Source organism: Gavia stellata, chromosome 24 (genome assembly GCF_030936135.1).
Source record: "Gavia stellata isolate bGavSte3 chromosome 24, bGavSte3.hap2, whole genome shotgun sequence".
NCBI classification, from domain to species: domain Eukaryota; kingdom Metazoa; phylum Chordata; class Aves; order Gaviiformes; family Gaviidae; genus Gavia; species Gavia stellata.
The window spans coordinates 1,664,430-1,687,213 of record NC_082617.1 but is presented as its reverse complement, the minus strand read 5'-3'; the positions used below and the strand labels follow the sequence as shown (position 1 = coordinate 1,687,213).

The 22,784-nt window shown below is 58.4% G+C and overlaps 2 protein-coding genes across 2 annotated transcripts; one reads left to right on the top strand and one right to left on the bottom strand.

Moving 5' to 3' along the window:
• Positions 1 to 2,105: 2,105 nt before the first annotated feature.
• Positions 2,106 to 16,896, bottom strand: NDOR1 (NADPH dependent diflavin oxidoreductase 1). The gene is given in 16 exon segments (XM_059828780.1): positions 2,106 to 2,313; positions 5,368 to 5,462; positions 8,126 to 8,244; positions 8,921 to 9,067; positions 10,054 to 10,168; positions 10,870 to 10,977; positions 11,355 to 11,575; positions 12,049 to 12,170; positions 12,499 to 12,705; positions 13,210 to 13,311; positions 13,939 to 14,037; positions 14,870 to 14,967; positions 15,398 to 15,475; positions 15,937 to 16,039; positions 16,041 to 16,069; positions 16,866 to 16,896. Coding segments are annotated over 15 exon segments (1,788 nt in total). The 5' UTR covers positions 16,866 to 16,896; the 3' UTR covers positions 2,106 to 2,168.
• A 423-nt stretch (positions 16,897 to 17,319) lies between these two features.
• TMEM203 (transmembrane protein 203) lies at positions 17,320 to 18,128 on the top strand. The gene has a single exon (XM_059828936.1). It carries the CDS (start codon positions 17,362 to 17,364, stop codon positions 17,770 to 17,772), a length of 411 nt encoding a protein of 136 aa, XP_059684919.1. The 5' UTR covers positions 17,320 to 17,361; the 3' UTR covers positions 17,773 to 18,128.
• Positions 18,129 to 22,784: the final 4,656 nt, after the last annotated feature.

Sequence of the window (22,784 nt, the reverse complement as noted above, 5' to 3'; positions counted from 1 at the left end):
AGCTGGAGTGGCTCCCCAGGGCCCCCCAACCCCACGGTCTCGCTCTCACCCAGCTGCCTGGCACAGCCTTCCCCACCGGCTGCCTGCACCGGCTGCGGGCCAGACTCTGCCTCCTCGCTCACTGCCAGCTCCATGGAGGCGACAGCTCCACAGCTGCCCCCCTCACCCGCCACCCCCCGAGTCCCCTTGGGGCTGGGTGTGGGATGTGGGTGCTGCTCCAGGGTAGGTGGCCTTCAGCACGGCTGCCAGAAGGGTTTAAAGGCAGCGGCGTCCGCACAGAGTCCCATCATCCCTCCGGCACAGTTTGGGGTGCCCTCCCAGACCGATGGGTCAGGAGCCCCCGAAGCGCAGTGCATCCCCATCACCCTCACCGATAGGCCACCCCAAGAAGGGCATCGCTGTAAGCATCCAACAGCCACTTCCTCCTCCTCTTCCTCCTCCTCCTCCCCAGCGCCGATGCAGTACTGACCCACCACAGTCCGAAGGAGAGGGCTACGAGCTGGGTGCTGCCAGGCGCTCCCGCTGTGCCAGCAAGGGGTGCAGGTGTGGCAGACACCCGTGCAGGCAGCTGCTGCCTGCCGTGGGCCAGGCAGGGCTGGGGCCGAGCCTGGCTCTAACCAGTCTGGTTTGTCAGCTTCTGGAAGCGGCTCAAATGCAGGCAGCCCGGGGCAGGCAGCCATGCCTGCGCCAATCAGCTCCCGCGGGAGCTGGGGAGGAGCTGGGCCCACGGCCGCCTCTTCTCCTCACCCAGCAAAAATGGAGCCACCTCTGTGGCCAGCGCTCCCCACACCACTGCCTGTGGGGCACGGCAACATGGGCCCTGCGCTGCCCCAGTCCAGCCACCCAGCTCATCCCTGTGCCCTGGCTTGGTCCCTGCGCTGGGCCACCTCTCTTTGCTGTGCCCCGAAAGCTTTCAGGGCCTGGAAGGAAGAGCACAGCCTGGATACTGCCCCATGCAAGGGGACGGTGTCACCAGTGTGATGACTGTTAAGCAGCAGCTCCACACTGGCCCCCTGGCTGTCCCCGAGGCATGGGGACACCCAGCCCAGCTTGGGTCTGCAAGTGCAACAGCTCCTTGCAGCAAGGCAGCGCTGGCAAAGGAGCGGGGTGGAGACCCGAAAAGCACCCTGTTTCCATGGTGCAGTAGCTCAAACAATGCCTTGGGGCGCTACTTGCCCATGCAGGACCCCACGATCTGCAAGTGGGAGGGTGGCTGGGTCACGAGCGTGGTGTGGCACCGCTGTCCCTTCCTGTCCCAGCCAGCTTCCCAGGGACTGTCCCTGGCTGATTCATGCCCTGGGCCCTAATTGCTATTTACATGGTGGCACCGAGTTCACTGAACTGGGGGAGGAAGGTGGCGACACTGGCCCCACTGAGGCACGGGCAGGGCCAGGGGGGCACACAGCCCTGAGGCTGCCAGGGAAAGGGCTGGAGGCTGCCAGCTCGCCTGGCCCCAGGTGGAAGCAGCTCCCAGGATGGGGTGGAGGACGGGTCCAGCAGAGCAGGCACTCAGGGAATAATTCAATGGGAACTGGCACTTGCAGAGCTCAGACCTCTGCATCAAGCAGGCTCAGGAAGACAAACTGACAGCGGAGACAGAGGAATGGAAGCTTCCTCCTGTGCCCATTCCTGTTGGCCTCAGCCCCTGGAGACAGGGGGAACAGGTCTGTCAAGGCAGCCTTCTGCAGCAAGTGCTGCTGCCGCTGACTAATGCCAGGGTGGAGAGACTCCCATGCAACAGCTCACTTCCTCTCGGTCCTACCACAAGCAACGGCCGCTGCCAACGCCGTAGCTCTAGCAATGCCCATGGGTGCTGCTCACCCAGCACAGGGACCCCGGGAGCTGGAGCACGCAGGACAGCAGCTCGGTCGCATGCAGGAGCCTGCCAGCAGCATCCCACCGCTTGCCGCTTCCGCTCCGGCAGGGTGTGGGCACGGGGAGCCAGGCTTTACCCGTGCCAAACCCACACCCCGGGAGATGGGTTCCCCCTGCCTGCTGTGGCCCTGCTGCCATCAGGGAAGGGCCGGTTGGGTAAATCCACCCCCTCTGCCAGGCCCCTGCCCTGGCTGGGATAATCTCAGCCCAAGGATGATGCCAGAGGCGGATCATTTTGCTGGCTCTTTTATTCAGGCAGAGTTCAGGGGGAAGGGGGAGGCAGGGAGCCAGGCTTACGACCAGGTTTCAGACTGGAAGCGCTGGGACCGTTCCAGGGCTGCTAAATGCTCCTCTGCTTCAGAGGGTGACAGGCCACCTTCCAGCTGCAACACCGACTGCAGGGCTTCAGCCACCGCCGCTGGCATCTGCTTGGCATTCCTGGAAGAGAGAGTAGGTGGTGCGATGGAGGGCGAGCAGGAAAACCGGGGGCATATCTGCAGCCCCAATGCTCTGGCAAGGCAGCCCACCAGCAGGGCAGCAGTCCCTGCGGCCAAACCCACTGCCCCCGGCACACTGCGCTGGCTGCCGCTGCACCAGGGCAGTGGGAACCTGCCTCACCCTGCAACACGGGCTGCCTGGCACTGAATAAATGACAGGCTTCTAGAGGCAGCTCGTACCACTCCCTAGAGAGCAGTGCCGTTATCTACAGAGGACTTTTCAGCGCTAGCATTTGCAGGCAAAGATGTGGCCTTGGTACCCAGTCCCTGGCGAAGGAGCATGACAGCTTGGTAGCCTTAACTCCAGTCCCTGTATTCCTCCATTTCCCCTCACCCTCATTAGAGGGACACGGGGAATATGCACAAGTCATAATTTCTCGGCAGGAGGGCAGGAAACTGTCCTTTCATCTCAGGGGAAACATTCGATGGAAAACATGTCTGATCCTGAGCTGGGTAAGGCGACTGCTGTGAAGGAGCAGCCGCTTCCGTCCATCCACTGCCTCCTTTCAAGAAACCTGAAATAATTGTTTTGATGGCGATATTTGTAACCAACACCAGTTCAAACCTCAAAATAAGAGAAATGGTGAAGGAAACACGAGCTCCTGCATAGAAAATACCCAAACAGGATTCAACACTTCCAAGCACAATTATTTCTTACGGGAAATAAGAAATTCAGACTTTTTCCTGGAGAGAGTTTCATTTGATGAACTGACTGTGCGACAAAAAAACATTTAATAAAAAATTTCCCAGGCTGCTCCAATTGGCATGAGCATCTGGCAATGTCCTTGCTGTTTCCCAAGAACAAGGCAGAGTTCTGACTTGTGTTTGAAGCTGATTAACATCCCAAAATACACAGAAAGGAGGTCTTCTTTTTTTGGAAGAGTCTTATTGTTTCTGAGTCAGGCACTGATATGCAAGTGCAAGATAATGCAGCTGGGCTTGTGATGGAAAACCTGTCAAATATCTATTTTTTGCAGAAAAGGAGAGACATTTTCAACCCTTTTGCCCCTGAGCAAGATAAGCTCGGCACAACCAGAGAGAAGATGCAGCCCTGGCTCCCCAGACCCTGCCCCAGCCAGCAAGGGCCCAGGAGGGCAGACACACTGTGCTACATGGCCCACGGCTGCTGCTCAGGGACACAGCCCAGGACTCACTTTCCCCATCTTTCTCCTAGTGTGGCTGAAACTGTGAATACTATTTTTAGAGGAAAAAAAGGCCATTTTCAGGCTAGCCCATCTGCACCTTCCTGTTTCGCACCCCACTGGTAGGTCAGAGGCTGCACGCCAGGGAGGGGCACTGTGATCCGGGCATCTTTACACGTGGTGTGGGCTGTTCAGGACGGGTGGGAAAGTGCCCACTGCAAACAGGAGAGTTGCTACTCGTAGAAGGAGGACGAGGCTCTCAGATCCCACCTGCCTGATCGGGGCTGAGGGCCACCCTGTGCCAGGGCGGAAGACCCCAGCAAGATGGGTCTTGGAGCAACCCCCATGTCCGAAACACCATCCTCTTGGCCAGCCCAAAATCCTGCAATGGAGAAAGCTGTGCAAGCCTTGCTCTTTCCAAGACACTGATCCTTTTTGGCAGCCCCCAGGGTGTCTCCATCAGCACCAGGAAGTAGCAAAGAGGACAGAACAAGGAGAGGACAGAGCCATCAAGACCCTATGCCCAGTGATCACCCAACAGCTGCCGAACGGTCTCAGCTTTTGGGCTGTGGACAGAGGCACAACCCCAAGTCCCAAGTGCACCTTGATGGAGGAAACCAAACCCAAACCCCAGATTCACAGGTAGGAATGACTGGTTTGGGGTATGGGCCCCAGGAAGCCCCGCAATGCAGCAAGGCATGCCAGACCAGGCAGCAGCGCTGGTGCAGCCATGCATGGCAGAGCGGTGGGTGGCCTGGCCTCTGCTTCCTGGGCAGTAAACAAAAATCTCCTTCTCCCAGGAATGCAGCGAGGCCAGTCTCACCCTGCGAGGCACAGGGGAAGTTCCTGCTCTCATGCGGGACAGGCAGGAAAGAGCTTCCTGCAATTGCTGCTCATGTCGACAGCAAGGCACAGGTTTGCACAGCACTTTCCAGGTCACAGGGTGCACGACAAACACCATCGCCAGCCTCTCGCCAGCTCAAGGAGCCCAAAGCATTTCACAACCCTTGCCCCGGGCAGCAGGTGAGCAGCCTCCTCCCTGCCATACAGGCAGCGACAAGGGCAGGCAGGTTAAGGGCTTTGCCCAGGAAAACAGCCACAGAGCCAGGAATGGAGCTGCAGATGCTCTGCCTCCAAAGGCCAGACCCCACTTTCTGGCCAACTGTTTTGAGATTTCCAGTCAGCCCAAGGTAATGACCTGGTGAATGACTGCGCTGTCAAAGGAAGCAGGCTGCAGTGCAATGCGGCTCGTCCCTGCCCCGGGAAGGCAGTTTCGGGTGCAAAGAGCTGGCCAGGATGTGCCAAGGGTCCCAAAAGCTGTTGCACACAAGCCCCAGCACTGGTGGAGCTCTGGTACATTGTGTTTTAAAAGCCTCCTACCCATCCGAGCAGCCACAGGAACTGCACAAGCCTTCTTCTCTGGTTTCACCGAGGCCCGCTGGAGAAGATGGGTCTAAAGAGAAGCCGGGGCTCTCCCATGTATGGATTTGCCATGGGTCAGAGGCCAGGCAGCCCCCGGCAGGTGACACCAGTCACGGGTGCTGGCAGTTGGAGGGACAGGCACTCAGGGTCGGCTGGAGCAGCTTTACCATGGTACCAGCTCTGCCCCTCCTAACTGGAGCACAGGGTAGGTGAGAAATGGCCCTCTCAGCCCAGGGCTTGCAGAGCAGGACATACGGAGAGGAGGAACAAGCTAAAGCCTCTGCAGCAGTCACTGCAGCCCCCAGAGACCTGCTGGGGTGGGGGGTGTGCTCACTCTGGAGGCTGAGTTGAGGGAAAGCCTCCAGGGAGGTGGAGAAGCAGCAACTTGCAGCCCTGCTCCCCCAACCCCTCCGTGGAGACCTCTCACTCACCCAGCCAGGTAGACATGAGCGCTCCCGCTGCTCAACAGCTCCCACACCAGCCTTCGGTTCTCCCGGATGCGGTGCTGAACATAAACCTTCTCCTCCTGCAGGGAAACACAGCACTGAGCCCACCAGCCCTGGTAGCAGCCCCAGACCCAGCTCCAGCAGGCCTCCCGGCCCCTGGGGACTGTTCTTAGGGGCTGTTTGCAAGAGCCTGGGGCTGTGCAGCCCCCCAGAGCTGGGGGCTCTGGGACAAGTAGTTGGATCAACTATCACAAAGGGAAGGGGATCCCCACACCTCATGTCAGTGCGCTGAGATGGGTTGGTGGGAGGTGAGTGCAGCAGCAGGAGCTTCGGTGGGAAACATGCCCCAAGTAGCCCCCCCCAAATCCTCTAGCTGCCCCCTGCCTGCTCCAGCTCTGGTGAACAGCCAGGGCCATGAGCTGGGGAGTCCCTGCAAGCGCTCTTCTCCTGCCCTCTCCTCTCCCAGCATGGGCAGAGGAGGCTCACTGGCCCCGCTGTGCCAGGGCTGCCGCAGGGCTGAGACCCTTCCCCGCACCTCTGGCTGCCAGTCCCAGCCCTGTCACCTGCTGGAGGCCTGAAAGAGTTCAGAAGGGCAGAAAGCTTGAAGGGATGGCCTTGGTCCCACTCTCTGCCCCTCCGCTGTGCTCAGAGACTGGATACGACTGGCTTTTGGCACACTATAGCCAACCGAGGGGAGTTCCCAAAGGGTTAATCCAGAAGACTTCACGCTTCCAAGCAACTGCCTACAGCCCTGGCTTCTGCCCAAGAGGAACACCATTGCCAACGTGCCTGAATTCACTGCTGGCCCAGACGGCTCCTCCGTGACAAAGGTGACACTGTGATGGAGGCCAGGCCCTCTGCTGCATGTCCCACCACGCCGGGCTCTGCACAGTGGTGAGATGAGCCACGGGCGCAGCCTCCACCCCACATCATCCTCCTCCCTCCCATCCAGCCCCAAGGGCAGCAAGACTCTTGCTGCGTTTCAGGCTCCCTGCGTGCTGCACTTTGGAGGCGTGCGTGGGAACAACCCCGAGCAGCCACCAGCCCCGGCTGTCACAAGAGTTGGTCACCACGCAGTCAGCAGGTCCCACGCGGCTCCACTGGTTGCATTGCACTGGAGAGAGAGTCAGATCACCCCCGGGCCCAGCCCCACTGCTCCGACCTGGCCGCCAGTGATGCAGGAGGTAAGCAAGCCCGTCACAAGCACCAACACAGCCAGCTGGTAGCTCAGCTTCAGCATCATTAACATTAATCAGCTAAGTGCAGACAGAGGCTCTGCTGATGAGGCTGGGGCTCCGAGCAGGTCATTTAAGGACCTGCAGCTACCTAGAAACCAGAGCACCCCAGTGACAAACTCAGGTCACAACGTCTCAGCTAAACCCCAGGGCATCCTGCTGAGAATTAGCGACAGCCGCATTAGGCTGGGATCAATCAGTCTGCACCATGGGGCAGACGGGATGTGACAGGAGGTCACTGCAAAGGGGACCTTACGGAGAGAAGAGGGAAATCCTGCTTAGCTATGGAGCATCCCAGCTCCTGCCAAACTCTTTGAAAACAAACTTTTTGACAAGTTAACGGCTATGGCATCTCCTAGAGCCACAGGTACAATGGCCCAATGTGGCACACCTTACCTGGCTGCGCTCTCACGTGCCTCCCTGTGTGCCACTGCAAGGACTTGGTGGCAGAAGACCCTCATGACAAACTGCTTTGCCCCACAAAGCAGGCAAAGCAGGGAGGCCGGGAGGCACACTCTGATATGAGTCGTGTCCCTCCAGAGTCTGCGAGGGCAGGAGGAACCACTCTCCAGATTTGGGGAGCAGCAGATCCCCCCTTCACTGTGTGAGCCATCAGAAAAAAAGCAGGTTGGTCATCCAAAAAACCTCTGCAGTGCTGCTCCTGTTCATCAAAGACTTGGAAAGCCTTCACAGAGGCATTCAACTCGTGCCTTACAAGTGACTGGATAAAAGATACCAGCTTCATGTCAATGCATGCACACAGCCAGGAGAAAAGGACTGGTACAGCTGAGCTACCTAGAAATACCCATTCTCACTGACCCTTTTTATCAGATCTCTCTGTTTCAAAGGCAGGCTGAGCTTTCAGTGCCATCAAAGGACAGGGCAAGGCAGTGAAACAGAGTCCCAGCTCACGGAGCCTCTCCAGCAACATAAAAAGCCCTGTAGCCCAGAGAGGAGCTGAGAGCTGCCCACCAAAGACACTGCCTGGGAAATAAGGGAGCAAAGTGAGGGGCTGAATTGTGGGGGTGCTCGTACCTCCAGGGAGCTTTCTCCTACACAGTTGAGGCTCGGGGAGAGCTGGCACAGAGGCCAAGCTCCTCAGCTTCAGCCAGCAATCAGAGGGACACAGTGGGGAGGGTGGCACTCAACCAAGAAAGGTTATTGCCTGGTGACCACCCCCAAGAGGCCTGTGAGCCTATTATCACTCACGTGGTCCAGCCAAACAAAGCTGGCTAATGCCTTATCTGCTCTGGCACTCGCCAGCCCTGTCCCAGCAACCTTTCTAGCTCAACTCAGCTAGACGTGTCCAGGCTGGGCAGCACTGCGCTGCTGGTGGACACCCCAGCCAGCACCCAGGTGGTGCAGGGGAACGAGGTGACCACTGTGCCACCCCACCAGGCCCTTCACAGGCCATGTCAACAGGTACAGGGGCCAGTAAAACACTGGCAGACTCCCATCAGTGCTGCCTGAGATGCTTCTGTATCCACCCTCCTCCTCTGGGAACTAACCTGGTCCCTGGAGAAGGCAGTGAAGAGCGTCAGGAAGCCCTTCGTCACCAGCTCTTCCCATTCCGCCTGGCAATAGAAGTCCTTGGATTTCTGGCGGCAGCCGAAGAACAAGCAGTTCCCTGCAGAGAGCAGACCAGAAGGGCCGTGATGGGTGGACCAAATGCCCTGTGAACGCTAGGAACCATTGGTGCCCATGGGACCTGCAGCAGAGCCCCAGGGCTCTCACCTCTTTGCCAGGCCTGGCTGACAGTGGCTGACAGCTCTGGCCTGGAAGAGCTGGGAGGACTCAGGAACTGTGTGACCATTAAGCCAGGTGCCTTGTGGCAACCAGAGGCCCCTGTGTGCTGGGAAAGCAGGAAGCGGGGGGCAGGTAGGGCAAGAAGAGCTGCCCCAGGGCTGCCTGCTCCCCTCCACCAGCCTCAGCTTCCTGCTGAGACCCACAGCTGAGCCGGGGGAATAAGGATGGGACAAGGGCAGAGGCACTACTTCTTGTGCAGCAGAAGACGAGTTCAACAACCCATGTCCACTCACAGAGAGCCAAGAAAGAGCCTCTGCAAAGCCCAGCCCTGACCCGAGGAGCAGCCTTGCAGCACAGCCTGTGAATAACCACACAGGTTGCACACACCAGGCTCTGGTCCTCACCTGCCCCAGAACCCAGCCTGCTCCCACTCAAACACAGCAAAGCCTAGGCCTGTCCAAACCCTCAGGAGCCCCCAGTCCCGCCTTCCCATATGCTGAACACAGACCTGCCTACAGCAAGGGGCAACCCAAGTCCCTCCCAGGACCATCCCTCACCTCTACGTCCTTGTGCCACCCGCTCCTGTATCGCTGCTCGGAAAGGTGCCACCCCTGTGCCAGGGCCAATCATGATCACGGGTGTGTCAGGGTCAGCTGGGAACTTCATTCCTCCTTTCTTCACCCAAAGAGGCACCCGGACATCACCTGCAGAACAGACGGACTAGCATCACCCCACCACCACTGCACCTGTGACAGGGTGATGCTGGGCATCCTGCTCTTCCAGGATGCTCCAAACATATGGACGGCACCTGGCTTACCACCACCCTGGCACCAAGGCAACCCGGGTGCCACGGGCACACTATCTGTGTATGGAAAGTGCTGCAGCTGTCTCAGCACTGTCTCTGCAAGCACCTGAGTGAACGCCAGAGCAAGGCAAGAGCCCCACAGCACAAGGGCTGTTGGACAGCCTTCTCCTTACACAGCTGGTGCCAGGGAAGACAGCGATGGAGGCGAGCAGAGACTCAACCTGGCTGTTGAGTAAGGGAGGGCCAAACTTGCCTCCTCTGGGAGCCAGAGGAGGGGGGGGAAGATCCCCATCTAGATGCTCTGAGAAGACCCAATCTTGCCCTGGAGTCATATAGAGCAGGGAGTCCTGCAGCAGGGAGGCCCCATGAGCTTGTCAGATTTGCTTGGGGACCCAGCTGGAGGGGTTTTGTGATTAGAGCAGACGAGCAGCACACACAGGCTTCGTAGGGCAGGATGGATATGCTCAAAGGAAGGACCATCCTTCCCAGAGCTAGTGCTATGGGGCTGGAGGTGTCCAGCAGTCAGAGCACTACCAGCTCCAGGACACCAGCAGCAGCCCACTGTGGGACAGCAGGGCACGCTAGCGCTGGGAGCAGGATGTTCGAGCAGCTGGGAGAAAACCAGGAGCTCAGGGTGCTCAGGGCAAGCTGGAGGAGCACGCCATGCTCTGAAGAGGATGGGAGCAGCAAGGAAGGATGGCTACTGCAAGTTCAGCCTGTCCTGCCAAGCCAGTGTGCTCCAGTTCCCCGTGGTGGCGGTGCTCCACCCAGGGTCCAAGCAGCTCCAGTGCATGGCCAGCATGCACACAGCTCCACCACGGTCCCATGGGATCAGCTGTGTGCTGTGGCAAGCACACAGGGTTCTCACAGGGTCCAAGCAATTACCTTGCTCTGGGTTGAGAGAAGCCAACCAGGTAGAGCAGAGACCACGGCGGGGTTTGCTGAGCCGTGTCTTGTACCACACTACTGCCATAAGGATCTGGATCCGGTCAGGGTGAGCCTGTGTCCAGACAGGAGCCATGAGAAATGAGAAGACACCCAGCACAGCTCTGCAGGAAGAGCCCAGTGCCATCTCCAGGGACAGAGCCTGTGCCCAGCTCCTGCCAGGGCATCTGCAACACTCATCCTAGCCTGAAACAGCCACTCAGACACAGAATGGAGCATACTCTTGCCCAAAGCCTTTCCAACAGGGAATGGGGTTTTCCCAGAGAAGCACTGCTGTGGGAATGCTCTGCACAGCTCTGCAACGGTGACAGAGCCTGTCCAACCCCAGAGGTCCCCATGGAGGACAAATGCCACCCGTGCATGGGCTGACGTCTGCCACCTCTCGGCAGCAGCGGGAAGCAGCACTCCCCCTTCCCACAGCCACACCACCCAGAGATGCTCCCAGCCTCCGTGGCACCACCTCCCACTGCTCCCCGCGACAAGGACATTGCACTGGGCCGGTTCCAGCACTTGCAGGGCTGCAGGAGGGCAAGCGCCCTAATATGGAAGCTGGCACAGCCCTGGGGTTAACATCCAGCACGTTGACCTGCCACATGCTCACAGCAGAGTGGGGGTTCAAGTGGGCTGTGGGTGCTCAGAGGGACTGGGGGTACAGCCTGAACATCCATGGCATGCACGGCACCAATGGTCAGCCCTGGCCCTGCCAGACACTCAGCTCAGAACCTGACACGAGGCCAAAAAGGGCTGAGCTCTTACCAGCATGGAGGAGGCGATGGAGAAGGCGCGGGGTCTGATGCGAGGGATGAGGTCCAGCAGGTATTCAGGTGGAATGGCACAAGTGGTGTGAGGGAAATCCCAGAGGGTCTGCAAAGCCAAGGTGGGGTGAGACCTGGTACACCCCAGAAGGCAGCCTGCCTGCTTCTCAGGGCATCAGAGGCTGTCCCACACTGCTGTGCCATGCTGCCCTCGACTGAAGGCACCATGCCAGGTACCTCTGAGCACCACCCACCCTGTCCTACTGTCTTCCCCTCCACCCCCAGGCTGCAGCACAGGGCCCACCACAGAGCCCAGAAGGATTTGGAGCAGGTCTTAACCACCAGTGGAAATCCAAGGACAGTTAGAAAGCAGGTGAAGTAGATTAAATTCCCCAGCCAACAAATTATGGCTGATCATCTGCCTGGGTGCTCTATGCCACGGCACAGCCCTCACAGAGCAGGTTTGCCATGCTCCCCCAGCCTTACCTCGAGAGTGGTCCTGCGGGGCCGGTTGCAGTAGCTGTACAGCTCTTCCTGGCCCTGTGCAGAGCTGAACTCCTGCAGCTTCTCCCGCTCCAGCTCGTTCGTAGAGAAGTAGGACAAGAGCTCGAAGAAGGAGCGCCGTGGTACGCAGGAAATGTCCAGGTAGTGGGTGACCAGGTGCCGGATGGTGCAGGGCTGTGGCAACAGGGCAGGGAGGGATGTGCCTGCAAGGCAAGGCAGCGGGGAGAGCTCAGGGCCAGCACCAGGGCAGGATGCTCAAGCACTGCCTGCCTGCTGCCCCAGCACTGCCTGCCTACTGCAGCAGCTCTGGCGCTCCCCAGGATGGGGCAGCAGTGTGAACAACCCGACTGGGGTCTTGGGCTGGGAGGCTGCAGGATCCTTCATGCTCTGTGCTGGGGGCTGCAAAGACACAAGGCATGGGTGCAGCCTGGACACTGCTGGGTCCCTCCCATGAGTTGCACTGACCCTAACATGGGATCCACACGCACAAGAGCTCTGGGAGGGAAGGAAAGCCCCCATGCTGTGAGACAGGCAGAGGTCCTGTATCCATCAGCTACTCCCAACTCTCTATTTACTGTGCCTAAAGCAAAGGAAAAGCAGAGCTCCAGGTTGGACCAGAGTTCAGGGGGCTGCCCCATCCCAGCAGGGAGGGAAAGGAGCAGCGGGCAGGACCTACCGGGCTCTGGGGGCTTCAGCACAAAGCGTCTGTCTGGATCCAGGCGCAGGAGCTGGCAGAACTGCTGCACATCTTCAGGGCAGTTCTGGGGCTGGATCATCACCACATCCCCTGCACTGAACCTGCGGATGCAATGGGACCTGCTGAGGGCAGCCATGGGGCAGGCCTGTGGGCACAGCACCACCAGCCCGACCAGCACCCGCACCAGGGGAGAGGCCACAACTCAGCCAAATTTCCAGTATCACTAACATTGTGCTCTCTGACCTGACAAGGCAAAGAGAGCTGGTCCACAGGCAGGACCCACACTGCCATATGCCCCTGACTTTGTCATGGAGGGGGACAGCACAGCAGGGACCATGTCCACAAGGCTGAAGCCTCAGATATTACTGAAGAAGGGGAGGACACCCGATCCTGCACAGCAAAGCTTGGGGGAGTCAGGAAAATGCTCACGTGATCCCTGAGCCTGTGACGTCGAACTCAATGAGCCGAACATCCTGGAAATGGGATTCTGCTGTGACCCGCTGATTGGACACCACCTGGGCAGCGAAGGGATGCAGCTCACAGGGAACAGCCCTGGGTGCTGTTGGCTGGAGCAGGCCACCATCAGGGTGTGGGGAGTCCTCAGCCAGGTAGTGCAGGGTGTATTTGGGGGGCAGGCTGTGGGGAAGAGAGCAATGCAGTCTGGTTACCTCCATGCCACAGCTCTGCTGCTAGAGGCTAGAGGCAGGGAGAGGCCTGAAGTCTCCCATTGTATCCACCACCCATCGTCCCTGTCCCCTGGAGCTGGCCTGTGGTAAGGGAATGCAATGCAGATTGCCAGGAGAAGGAGATCCCAAAGGCTCCAGAGCAGGCAGAGGGAGGCTGGCTGGCCACACATGCTCGGCAGGTCTGCCAAGGGCAGACACACATCAGGACAGCAAGAGGGACAGAACTCTGCTGGGGCAGCTGACATACACTCACCCAGGGGACAAGGGAATGCCCCATCCAGAGAGAGATGGGCCACCTGTGGCCAAAGCCCAAGGGATACTTGGGACACCAGAAGCTGTGTGGGGAGGCTTCCTGGTCAAAGCAGGGCATATCTCCAGCCTGGAGAACAGCCATGGAAACATGGCATTGCACACCAGCCAACTCCAGCAGTCCCTGCCTACCCTCTGCACTCACCGTACATCTGGACTGATGATCTCAAGGCCAGGAGTGAGAGGATACAAGGCGAGGATCTTGTCCCATAAGGCGAGGAGCCACGGATCGACCACTGCGTCTGGCCTGCAAGCAGGAAATTCAGGCTGCAGCATCCCTCCATGCTGAAGCACTGCTACCCCAGCACTCAGATGACACTGCACAGAGTCACTCTATGCCGTTCCCTTCCAGCTTTGGGTCTGGAAACATGTCTCACTTCAAGCACCCACTCACTCTCTGGGGCCAAACCACTGATACCTGAACAGAACCACCAAGCCCCTGAGCACAACTGGCAGCAGTCACCGACCCCCTGAGCCACTCACAGCCTCTGCCCCGTGCGAGAACAGCAGCGCAGCTCAGGCTGCTGTAATGCCTGCAGGTACACGAGTGTGTGACACAGCCGTCCCCTGGTCTGAACAGGGCTGGGGCAGAGCCAGGAGACCCTGGCACATGCTAGGGGTCATCTCACCCTGGAGAAGCAAGTGACCCAGGTCCTGGCACAGGATAGTTATGAGCAGAGACCAGCATGTTCACAGAGAGCAGCCAGAGGCTGCTGGCCATGTCTGGGGCACAGGAGCAGACCCCAGCTGGGAGCAGCGTACTGCTGTGCCCAAGGCTGAGGTAAAGCATACTCAGCCCTGCCCTCAGCCCGAAGACAAAATTGTAGTGTCCCCCAGGGCTCCCCCCCCCGCCACCCCCACCCTGGGCTCTTACCCCAAGTCATGCTGGTCGTCTCCCAACGCCACCGGCAGCAGAGGGTTGCCCCCAAGCTGCAGCACCCGTTTGTGCAGCTTCTTCGCAACAAAATTAAACCTGAGGAGAGAATAACTGCAGCTGCAGAGGGCAGGGCTCCTCCAGCAGGACAGCAGGCACTGGCTACATGAGCCAGCACACGCTGCCAGGGCTATGCTGGAACAGCACAGAGGCAGGTCCAGCCAGAGCCAGCACACACGGTGTGGTCCCATGCCCTGCCTAGCCCATGCCTCCATCTTGGGGCAGCTTGGAGAAGCAGCTGGCTGCCACTTGCTGGGCCACACTGGCTGTGCCAAGCTTCCCAGAAGGGACGTGGGGAGGTCCAGCTTCCCTTCAGGGCAGCTCGTGCCCTGGGCAGAGAAACACTTACTTCCCTCTAGCCCCTCACTGCCCCGTGGAGCTCAGGCACACACTCCCATCCCTCCCACTACAGCTCTTTTGGGCACATGGGAACAATCTTTTGGGAGAGAACTGGGACCAACAGAGCTGGCTGCCACCTGAAACTCTGTGTTTCATGTCTCCTGTTGGCTTGGTCCACTGAAATTGCGGTGGCACAGGCTTTCCTGCAATTCAGATCAAGAACTGCATGGCTGTAATAACTGACTGAAAAATGATGTCTGACACACTGCAGCAAAGCATCTGCTTGAGAAGGCCAGGAGGAAAGCAATGGGCAGAAGCCCAATTCCTAGGGGTTAGGAGGGACACGGGCTGGTAGGGCAAAGATTTTTAAGGCTGGTGGGAATTACATTTTATCTGAGCTGCTGCTCGAGAGTCAGAGTCAGGCTCTGTCTCCCCTTACCCACTTTGTTCTCCAGCCACTCTGGTGTCGCCTGCAGCCAGAGATGTGAGGAGCAGCTGTCACAGGCAGGCAAGGAGCCGCAGAGCTGCTTACTTGGGATAGGAAGAGTCGCCAAGGCCCAGCACAGCGTAGTCCAGCTGGCAGAGGGAACCGGGCGGCAGGTTCTTCCGGAACAGAAACCGCCAGAACATCTATGAAGGACACAGCCGGGGAGTCACACTGCTGCCAAGGAAGCCTTCCCTGCCTGCCTGCCCCTAGCTCCCCGCTCACCCACCCACCGGGTCCCTCCTGCCCTCCGCTGAGTCCCAACAGAGTGGGGAGCATGGCCTTCTGCAGAGGTGATCCCTAAAAGTAGCCAGCACTGCTACCTGCCAGGAGGACGATGGTCTGTGAGCCCTCCACAAAGCCGTGGCTCTTACAATGGTGGGGCCCCTCTCAGCTGTTAAGCTGCTGAAACCTCACCAGCTCCCTGACCGTGTCCCATTAGTAACACGAGACGTGACTGGTGCTGCTCCCAAAGCTCTGCACTCCAAAAACAACCATCGCTCTAGCTGCTTCAAGAGAGAAATCCAGTCACTGGACCAGGAATATAAAAGCAACCTGGACAGGAGCACGTCCTACCTTCATGTTGTCAGGTGGATCACCCTGGCCAGTGGTTGCACACACAAACACCACCAATAGCTCATTAATGAGGTTGGCCTGCAGGCACAAACATGGAAAGGCACATTCAGGTCAGCAGCCTACAAACACATCCCGGCTGTCCTGACACGGCTGCTAACATCACATCGAGCCCACGGACAGACCACACTCGGAATAAAACCCACAGCCCCACGTGGCACGACCTCCTCTACCAGCACTGCAGCAGCATCTGCTCACACGCTGCCTGCAGGATCGGCTCCTTGGTGCTCCTCGCCTTGCAGGGTACAGCTGAGCATCTTGTCATCTAACACAAACTCCATCCCAAGAGTCATTGCTCAGTTTTCACACGTTTTCAGCTGAGTTAAGCACAAGCTGCCCTCAGGAAGGGCACAGAGCCAGGGTCTGGTGAAATACAGCAGGTCACAGCAAGGGTGGAACATGCCCGAGTGCCAGAAATGGGGTTGGTGGAGATGGAGCAAGACCAGAAGTGCCTGGAGCACTTCCTGTGCGTCACCACTCACCACATCATAGCTGTCTAGCGCCTCCACTTTGCACTGGAAGTGCCGTCGCTTGGCTTCCCTGCCGATTCTCTCGGCTGTGTCTTGAGCCGTCCCAGTTTGGCTAAAAAAGAACAAGGAGTTTCCGTTCCACCATCTGCAAGAGACAAAACCAGAGAAATCATCAGAAGGTGAGGGGAGATGAGGGGAGGCAGAGCCGGACCTGCTCTGGGCTGGGAGTCACACCAACGCACACCCAGGCTTTAAAGGAGTGCGGTGGCTCTAGGTTCACGTGACATTTGTGGGGTTGAGACTGCAAACAGCAGGCACAGGGATGGTCAAATAGTTTGGAGACAGCAGCAGGATTCAAGGCTCCCGAGCTCTCTTTCCACTCTTGGGCAGTGCTGTGGGAGTGACACCCCCTTCGCTGCAGTGTCCCCATCCACAGAAGCAGCAGTGACTCTGCTGCGCTCCTTGTACCTGCTGTCAGGGCAAAGGAAGGGGGCTGGCTTGGGAATCTGAAATCCAAGGACAGCAATCCACATTTGGGGTCACTTTAACTGTCCTCACCACTGCAGGCTCAGCACATCCCTGGGATCAGCTCTTCCCTATTTCTAGTTTTAACATACCTCTCTGCCCTGCGAAACCCCACCCGAGGGGGCCGGGGGAAAAGCTCGAGAGCTCAGTGGCAGAGAAAAGTGCGACCAGACACACACGCTGCTCTCAACCGCACTCTCTCAAGCAGCAAGGGCCCAGTGTATTACCAGCAATCGCAGCCTGCAGGGAATCCAACCCAGATGAATGCCCTAGCTGCAAACTGCCGGTGTCCCTGTGGGCAGAGTGCGCTGCTTCCAGAATAACTAAAAAAAATCCTAAGGAGGTAACACTACTGGCCTCGTTAGGGACCAATTCCTGCGGAGAGGGGCTGCGGCATCAGGGGATTTCCCCCTTACCCTGAGGAAAAAGAGGTTTTTTTTCCCAGCGGGAGCACTCTGGGACACGCATCAGGACCGTCGGTCCCTGTGCAAGGCCTCGCTCCCCTCACAGCCCCCGGGGAAGGAGGGGCAGGACGCCCCCAGCCCGGCTTGGGGCCTCTCCGGGTGCACCCGCCCTCTGCAAGCGGGGGCCAAGAGGGGCCGGGGGCCGGAGGCGGGGGTCGGGGGCTCGGGGCCGGGGCAAAGCCCCGGCCCCGAGCCCCCGACCCCCGCCTCCGGCCCCGCCGCCAGACCCACCGTGCACTCACCGTGCCCCCACCATGCACCGTCCCCGCCCCGCCGCTTCCGCTTACGTCACCAGCTGGCGACACCCTCCCTACGTCATCAGTCTGCGCCGCCGAGGGGCCCTGCCGAGGCCTGGCCGGGCGCGGCTGAGGCGCCGGGGTCGGGGGTGTCGTCCCCCCCCCCCCCCCCCGCCCCAGGCAGCGCCCATGTCCCCGCGGTCGTCGGGACGATGCTGTTCTCCCTGCGGGAGTTGGTGCAGTGGTTGGGCTTTGCCACCTTCGAGATCTTCCTGCATGGCCTGGCCCTGCTGGCCTTCTCGGTGCTCCTCGTCCTGAAGGTGGACGGCGAGGCCTCGGCGCTCTCCTGGTGGGTCGTCTTCGTCCCCTTCTTCGCCGCCGACGGCCTCAGCACCTACTTCACCACCATCGTCTCGGTGCGGCTCTTCCAGGACGGTGAGAAGCGCCTGGCCGTGCTGCGGCTCTTCTGGATCCTCACCATCCTCAGCCTCAAGTTCGTCTTCGAGATGCTGCTGTGCCAGAAGCTGGTGGAGCACACCCGGGAGCTCTGGTACGGGCTCATCATGTCGCCTGTCTTCATCCTCCTCCAGCTGCTCATGATCCGAGCCTGCCGGGTGAACTGACGGCGAGGGAGCGGGCTCCGGATCGCTGCCCTCACCCCGGCCGGGGATGTGCCTGGCTCACGGGGGAGGTCTGGACTCGTAGCGACGGTCATCGGGCTTTTCCCCTTCTTTATTTCTGTACAGAGTGGTAGGCAGAAGGTTACACAGGTCCGGTGCTATGAGAGGAAGGGTCTGTAATTAAGCACGCTGCTGTGTTGTATAGCATCATATTTCTTCAAAAGATCCTTTCGTGCCGCATCGTTTTTTCAGTTCACTCAGCTGTTAGTGTTAGTCTTAAAGTATCCGGACCTGCAGGCACTGTTTGATATGCTGGTTATTTTATTTTAAAATAAAAATGCATGGAAGGATTAGTTTTATTTATATAATTCTTTTTCCCTGGAAAGCATTTGTACTTAAAACTGCCTGGAGAATGGGAATTATCTGGAGGTTGGTTGGTTGCTGTAGATATCCTCATACACCCCAGACCGCTACCAGCCTGAAGCACTACAGCTGCTGTCTCGCCTGCCCTGCCCTGCCTGAGGCCACGCTTGTAACAACACCCTGGCTTCAGCAGCAAAGCTAATCTCTTTCCATCTGTCCTCTTACTTCTCTGAGCACTTCACTCCTTCAGTGCACTGGCAGGGTTTTATGGGGCTGCGCTCTGAGCCAGAGAGAACCGATGTGTGTATTTTCGAATAGAAATGCGTTGGGTTTTTGTATTTCAGATCTGTTCCCTAAATATCGAAGTAGGGGTGTTGGGACAGCTAGGCATGGGGACAGGAGTGTGCACGGCTGCTGCTGGTTGTGAAGGGGGGGTCGGGTGTCACTGAACCCCAGCTTTGGCGTGAAACACTGTCCCCAGACCCCCAGCAAGCATGAGTAGTTCAGTAGTCCTTGGATCAGCGTGTTAAATGTCACTGTCACAGGGAACTCCCAGCACCAAAGACACCTTGGCATCACTTGTGTTTGGCTGCCACCATGAGGGTGTTGAGAATGGTGGAACTGCCCCTCACTTCTGTGAGACATCGAATGTTGCTTTGGAGCCCAGGCCCAGAGGACTGGTCTCCTGTTACCGAGTTTTACAGACCTTTGTTGATGTTGACTCTGACAAAACATCTCTTGGTAGCTGGGGCTTCCCCTCCAACCTCAGCTGCTCCCTGGCCCATCTCTGTCTTTGCCCCATCTACCCAGCTCCTCCTGGTACCACCCTGTCTCCTTTGCTGCTCTCAGGATCTGTTGCATTCAGGTAGGACCTTGAGATGCAGAACTGCTGTATAATCGGCTCTCCAGGTCAGAGTTGCTTAGCAGAGGCCTGAGGAGCACCAGGAATGTGTTTGTGGGGCTGATCTCCCCTGTGAGATGCTCTGATGGCAATGAAACAAGCAGCTGCTCCTTCTGTCCCTAACAAGCAGATGGGCACTGCGGGGAGGTTTCCCGCAGCTGGCGATGGTTGTCTCTTGATGCTGCTGCCGGCTCATCCTGGCTGTCACGGAACGACGCTGGGGGAACCAGCAGCCTGGTTCGGCAGGATCCATAAGGTGACACGGATTTAGCCCAGACAGCCATACTGGGGCTTAGCCCCTGATGCGCAGTGTGACCTGCTCCCCACCAGCCTCTGTTCAGGTGGCACCTGGCTCCAGCCCTGGCTCGGTGTCCCCAGTGACTAGATGGCCCATCCTGGGCTGGTGCTAGGGTCCAGTGCTGGAAGTACGGGATGGCACCACCCATTTTGCTCAATCCTTGCACACTCTTAGGTGGTGCTGGGCCCCGAGCACTGGGACCTGCCTTACAGGAGCTCCTCTGCTTCACCTTGTGATGTGGTTTTCCAGGGCTCAGTGTCACCAAGGTGCAGCCGTAACATCCCCAGATGTTCCTCTGGTCTGTCCGCTTGGAGCCAGCCGTTGGCTCACACGGGCCAAGCTATGGCCAACCAAGGACACGTCATCTGGGAGGATGGCGTCCAGCTGCTCCTTGTCCACTTCCACCTCACACCAGTGTGAGTTCATCCTCGCTCTCGGTGTCCCTGTGCCGCGGTTGTGCCCACAACGCACTCGGTTGCTCCGAGTGCGCAGCCCATGGATGTTGCATTACGTGCAGCTGCAGATATTGCGTCACCAGCAGCCACAGAGTCACTGGTGTGGGTCCGAGGAGGGTGAGGGCTGGGGTGAGGGGCAATAGGGGTGAGAGCAAGGCTGGGGCGGTGTGGCTGGACAGCCAGTGTCTGCTGACAGGCATGAAGAACTGGAGCTGCAGAGGGTGGGGGACGCAGTCAGGGAAGAAGGAGAGGAGCAGGAAGAGCAGCAAAGCCTCTGAGTCAGGAGGGGACACTCACTGAGTTGCCCTGGGGACTGATCAGTGCCTTTGGACTCTCCCGCAGCTCCCCAACCGCCTGGCTAATTAAACCAAAGAAGGAGCAAACCAAAAAAAAAAAAAAAGATCAAACAAATGAACACATCCTTCAGCCTCGCTGCAACGCTTTGCAGAGGAACGGGGCTGTTTCCTGCTGATGAGCCCCAATGGGGCTTGCCCGGGACCATCAGCCCCAAAATAGCAAACAGCCATGTCACCAGGGCGTGGTGCTTGACGCGGGGGAACAATGCCACATCCACTCGTGTGGTGTTGAGCTCGCCTGCAAGTGGCTTTTCCAGCATTTTGCAGCTGCCTTGGGGAAGAGCAAGCAACCAGCATTTCCCAGCTCTGCTCCTCCAAGGTAAGGCAAGCTCCCAGGTGCGTTTGGGGACACAGGGGTGGCACATTGCTGAATGGTGGCACTTGGGGCGCTGCCCTGATGGGGATGCGGTGGCTGCCTGCATAGCTGGGGGTGGTGGGGCTTGCCTGGCAGCCAGGACCAGCCGTATCCCTTCCCAGGACTCACTCCTCATGCAAAGGAGTCACCCGCTGTGCCCAGGGCCACCAAGTCCTGCAACAAAACTTCCTGGGGCATTTGCCCTCGCACCCCACTAGTGTGCAGTTCTGGCACACCAGCCTGTGGCCAGGGCGATGTGGCCACGCAAAACTCCTTCTGGGAGCATCCCCCTTGGTGAAATCCTGCTGGACCCTCTGCCGGCTTGAGAGGACAGCCCCTGACACCCGTCCCCTGCCCGGTGCGAGCCATGGGGTCCCTGGCGCTCCCTGGCATGGGGAGGGAGGCTCCTCAAGTCTTGGGCCAACAGACTCTTTTACATGCTGGAGTATGCTCTGGTGAAGATAAAAATCTCACCTCTGAGTTTATCTTTGTTGCTGCGGCAGGTGAGTTGGATATCGCTGCTAGCTGGGCCTTTCCCAAACCCAGCTGCAGCTCCTCGGCTAAAAGCATGCGTTAGGGGAGTACCCCTCACTCCCAGCCCGGAGGTTTGGCCCTGCGGACACGCTGGAGGAGCAGCGCAGCTTCCCTATGGTGGTGCTGTGGACCCCGGTGGGTGCGCCAGCTCCGTGCCCCTCTGAATGCCCGGGGCCAGTGGGGAAGGAGCCTCCACACAGCCCAGCCTGGGTGCCAAACCAGCGTCACCCTGACACAGGGACAGTACCAGCCCCAGCTGTCACCCTGCCCCATATGTCCCAGCTCCTGCTGGGACAGGAGCAGGTCTTAGAGAGACTTCTAAATTTGGGGATGGCTATGCTGGAGGGAGATGAAGCTGGTGCCATCATGTCCATATGGCATCTCCAGAGCAGAGCCCAGCCTGGGACAGCTCAGCTGGGCTTCATGCATGAGGAGGACAAGGGTTCAGCATGACCTGAGCTACCGCAGGGGCATGAGGGCTGGACTGTGGCTGGCATCTGCCTCGAGAGGTATTTGGAGGCATCTTACCCAGTTTAGCTGGTTTTTAGTCCCAGTATGAGAATTTGAGGCAGGAACAGGCTGACCAACTGCTCGTCACTGTTCCCTGCTCCCCTGACCCTTCCACGCAGACTTGTGGGTGGTTAGCAGCTGCTCCCAGTTAGGGCTGACAGGACTTGGCTTTACTTTTGGGGCAGTTCCAGCTATCTCCACATGACAGGACCGCTCTGGAGGCATAGCCCACCTCCAGGTCCCAGGGCTCAGCCGCAAAGCCGTGGCACCAACTGTGCCACCCATTCCGGTAGCTTCACGTCTCCCAGCACCAGCTTGTCTGTGCTGGACAGACAGCACCCCCCACCCACGTCCTTATCTTGTTCTCCCACACCATCCTCCTCTCAGCCACCCCCGTGGATGGATGGCTGCTCTTCTCACAGCCTTGACCTCATACAGTGGCTTCTGTTCCCACAAGCCCTGGGCAAGGCAGGACACTGCTTGAACCATGACCCCAAGGTCATCCCAGCGAAGGAGCTCCCAGCTCCTGACCGAGAGCCATCCACTGCATCGGGACGCTAAAGCCACCACCGCACTGAGGAGGTCACACGGTCCCCAGGTGCTGCCCACGTCAAGAGGCAGGTGGAGATGGAGGTCCCCGGGACCATCCATTCCCAGCTGTCTCCTTTAGGAGCATGGAAGGAAATCAGGGATGGTGGAGCATCTTTCAGAGGGTTGTAGAGTCAAGAGCAAGGCACCAAGATTGGAAAGTATCATTTTGGTTTATCATTTGTGGAAGATGTAGAGACAACACATAGGTGTCAGGATGGGGAATTACATGACATCCTGGATAGTGGCTGACTTTAATGACCTCTGAATTTGTCTCGTGTTAGCTGTATTGGCTTCTACAGCCTTCCTTGGGGTGGAGCTGAGACGCAGTGATTATTGGGAAGCCGCTGGCTGCAGGCAGGTCTCCAGCCACGCCAGGGGCCAAAGCTGTCCACGCCTTGGTTTTTCTTGCATCTTTGATAACTTTCACATCCTGAAAGCATTCACAGCCAAAACACTAACTCCACAGCCAGCTCTCACCCAGGCATGTCTTTTAGGAAATGGCCTGATTCATGCAAGTGAAAGTAAGATTTTTATCGTTAAATTGGCTGAAACACATTTCAAATCACCGCTGCCCAAGAGCCTCCTCTGTGCTGGCTTTAACACTTGGATCACGCCAAAGACTTACAAAGTACTTTGGGGTGCAAGACCCCTA

What these genes read in the sequence shown, in the direction of transcription:
- TMEM203 (XM_059828936.1), top strand. Translation starts at nt 17,362, where the DNA reads ATGCTGTTCTCCCTGCGGGAGTTGGTGCAGTGGTTGGGCTTTGCCACC.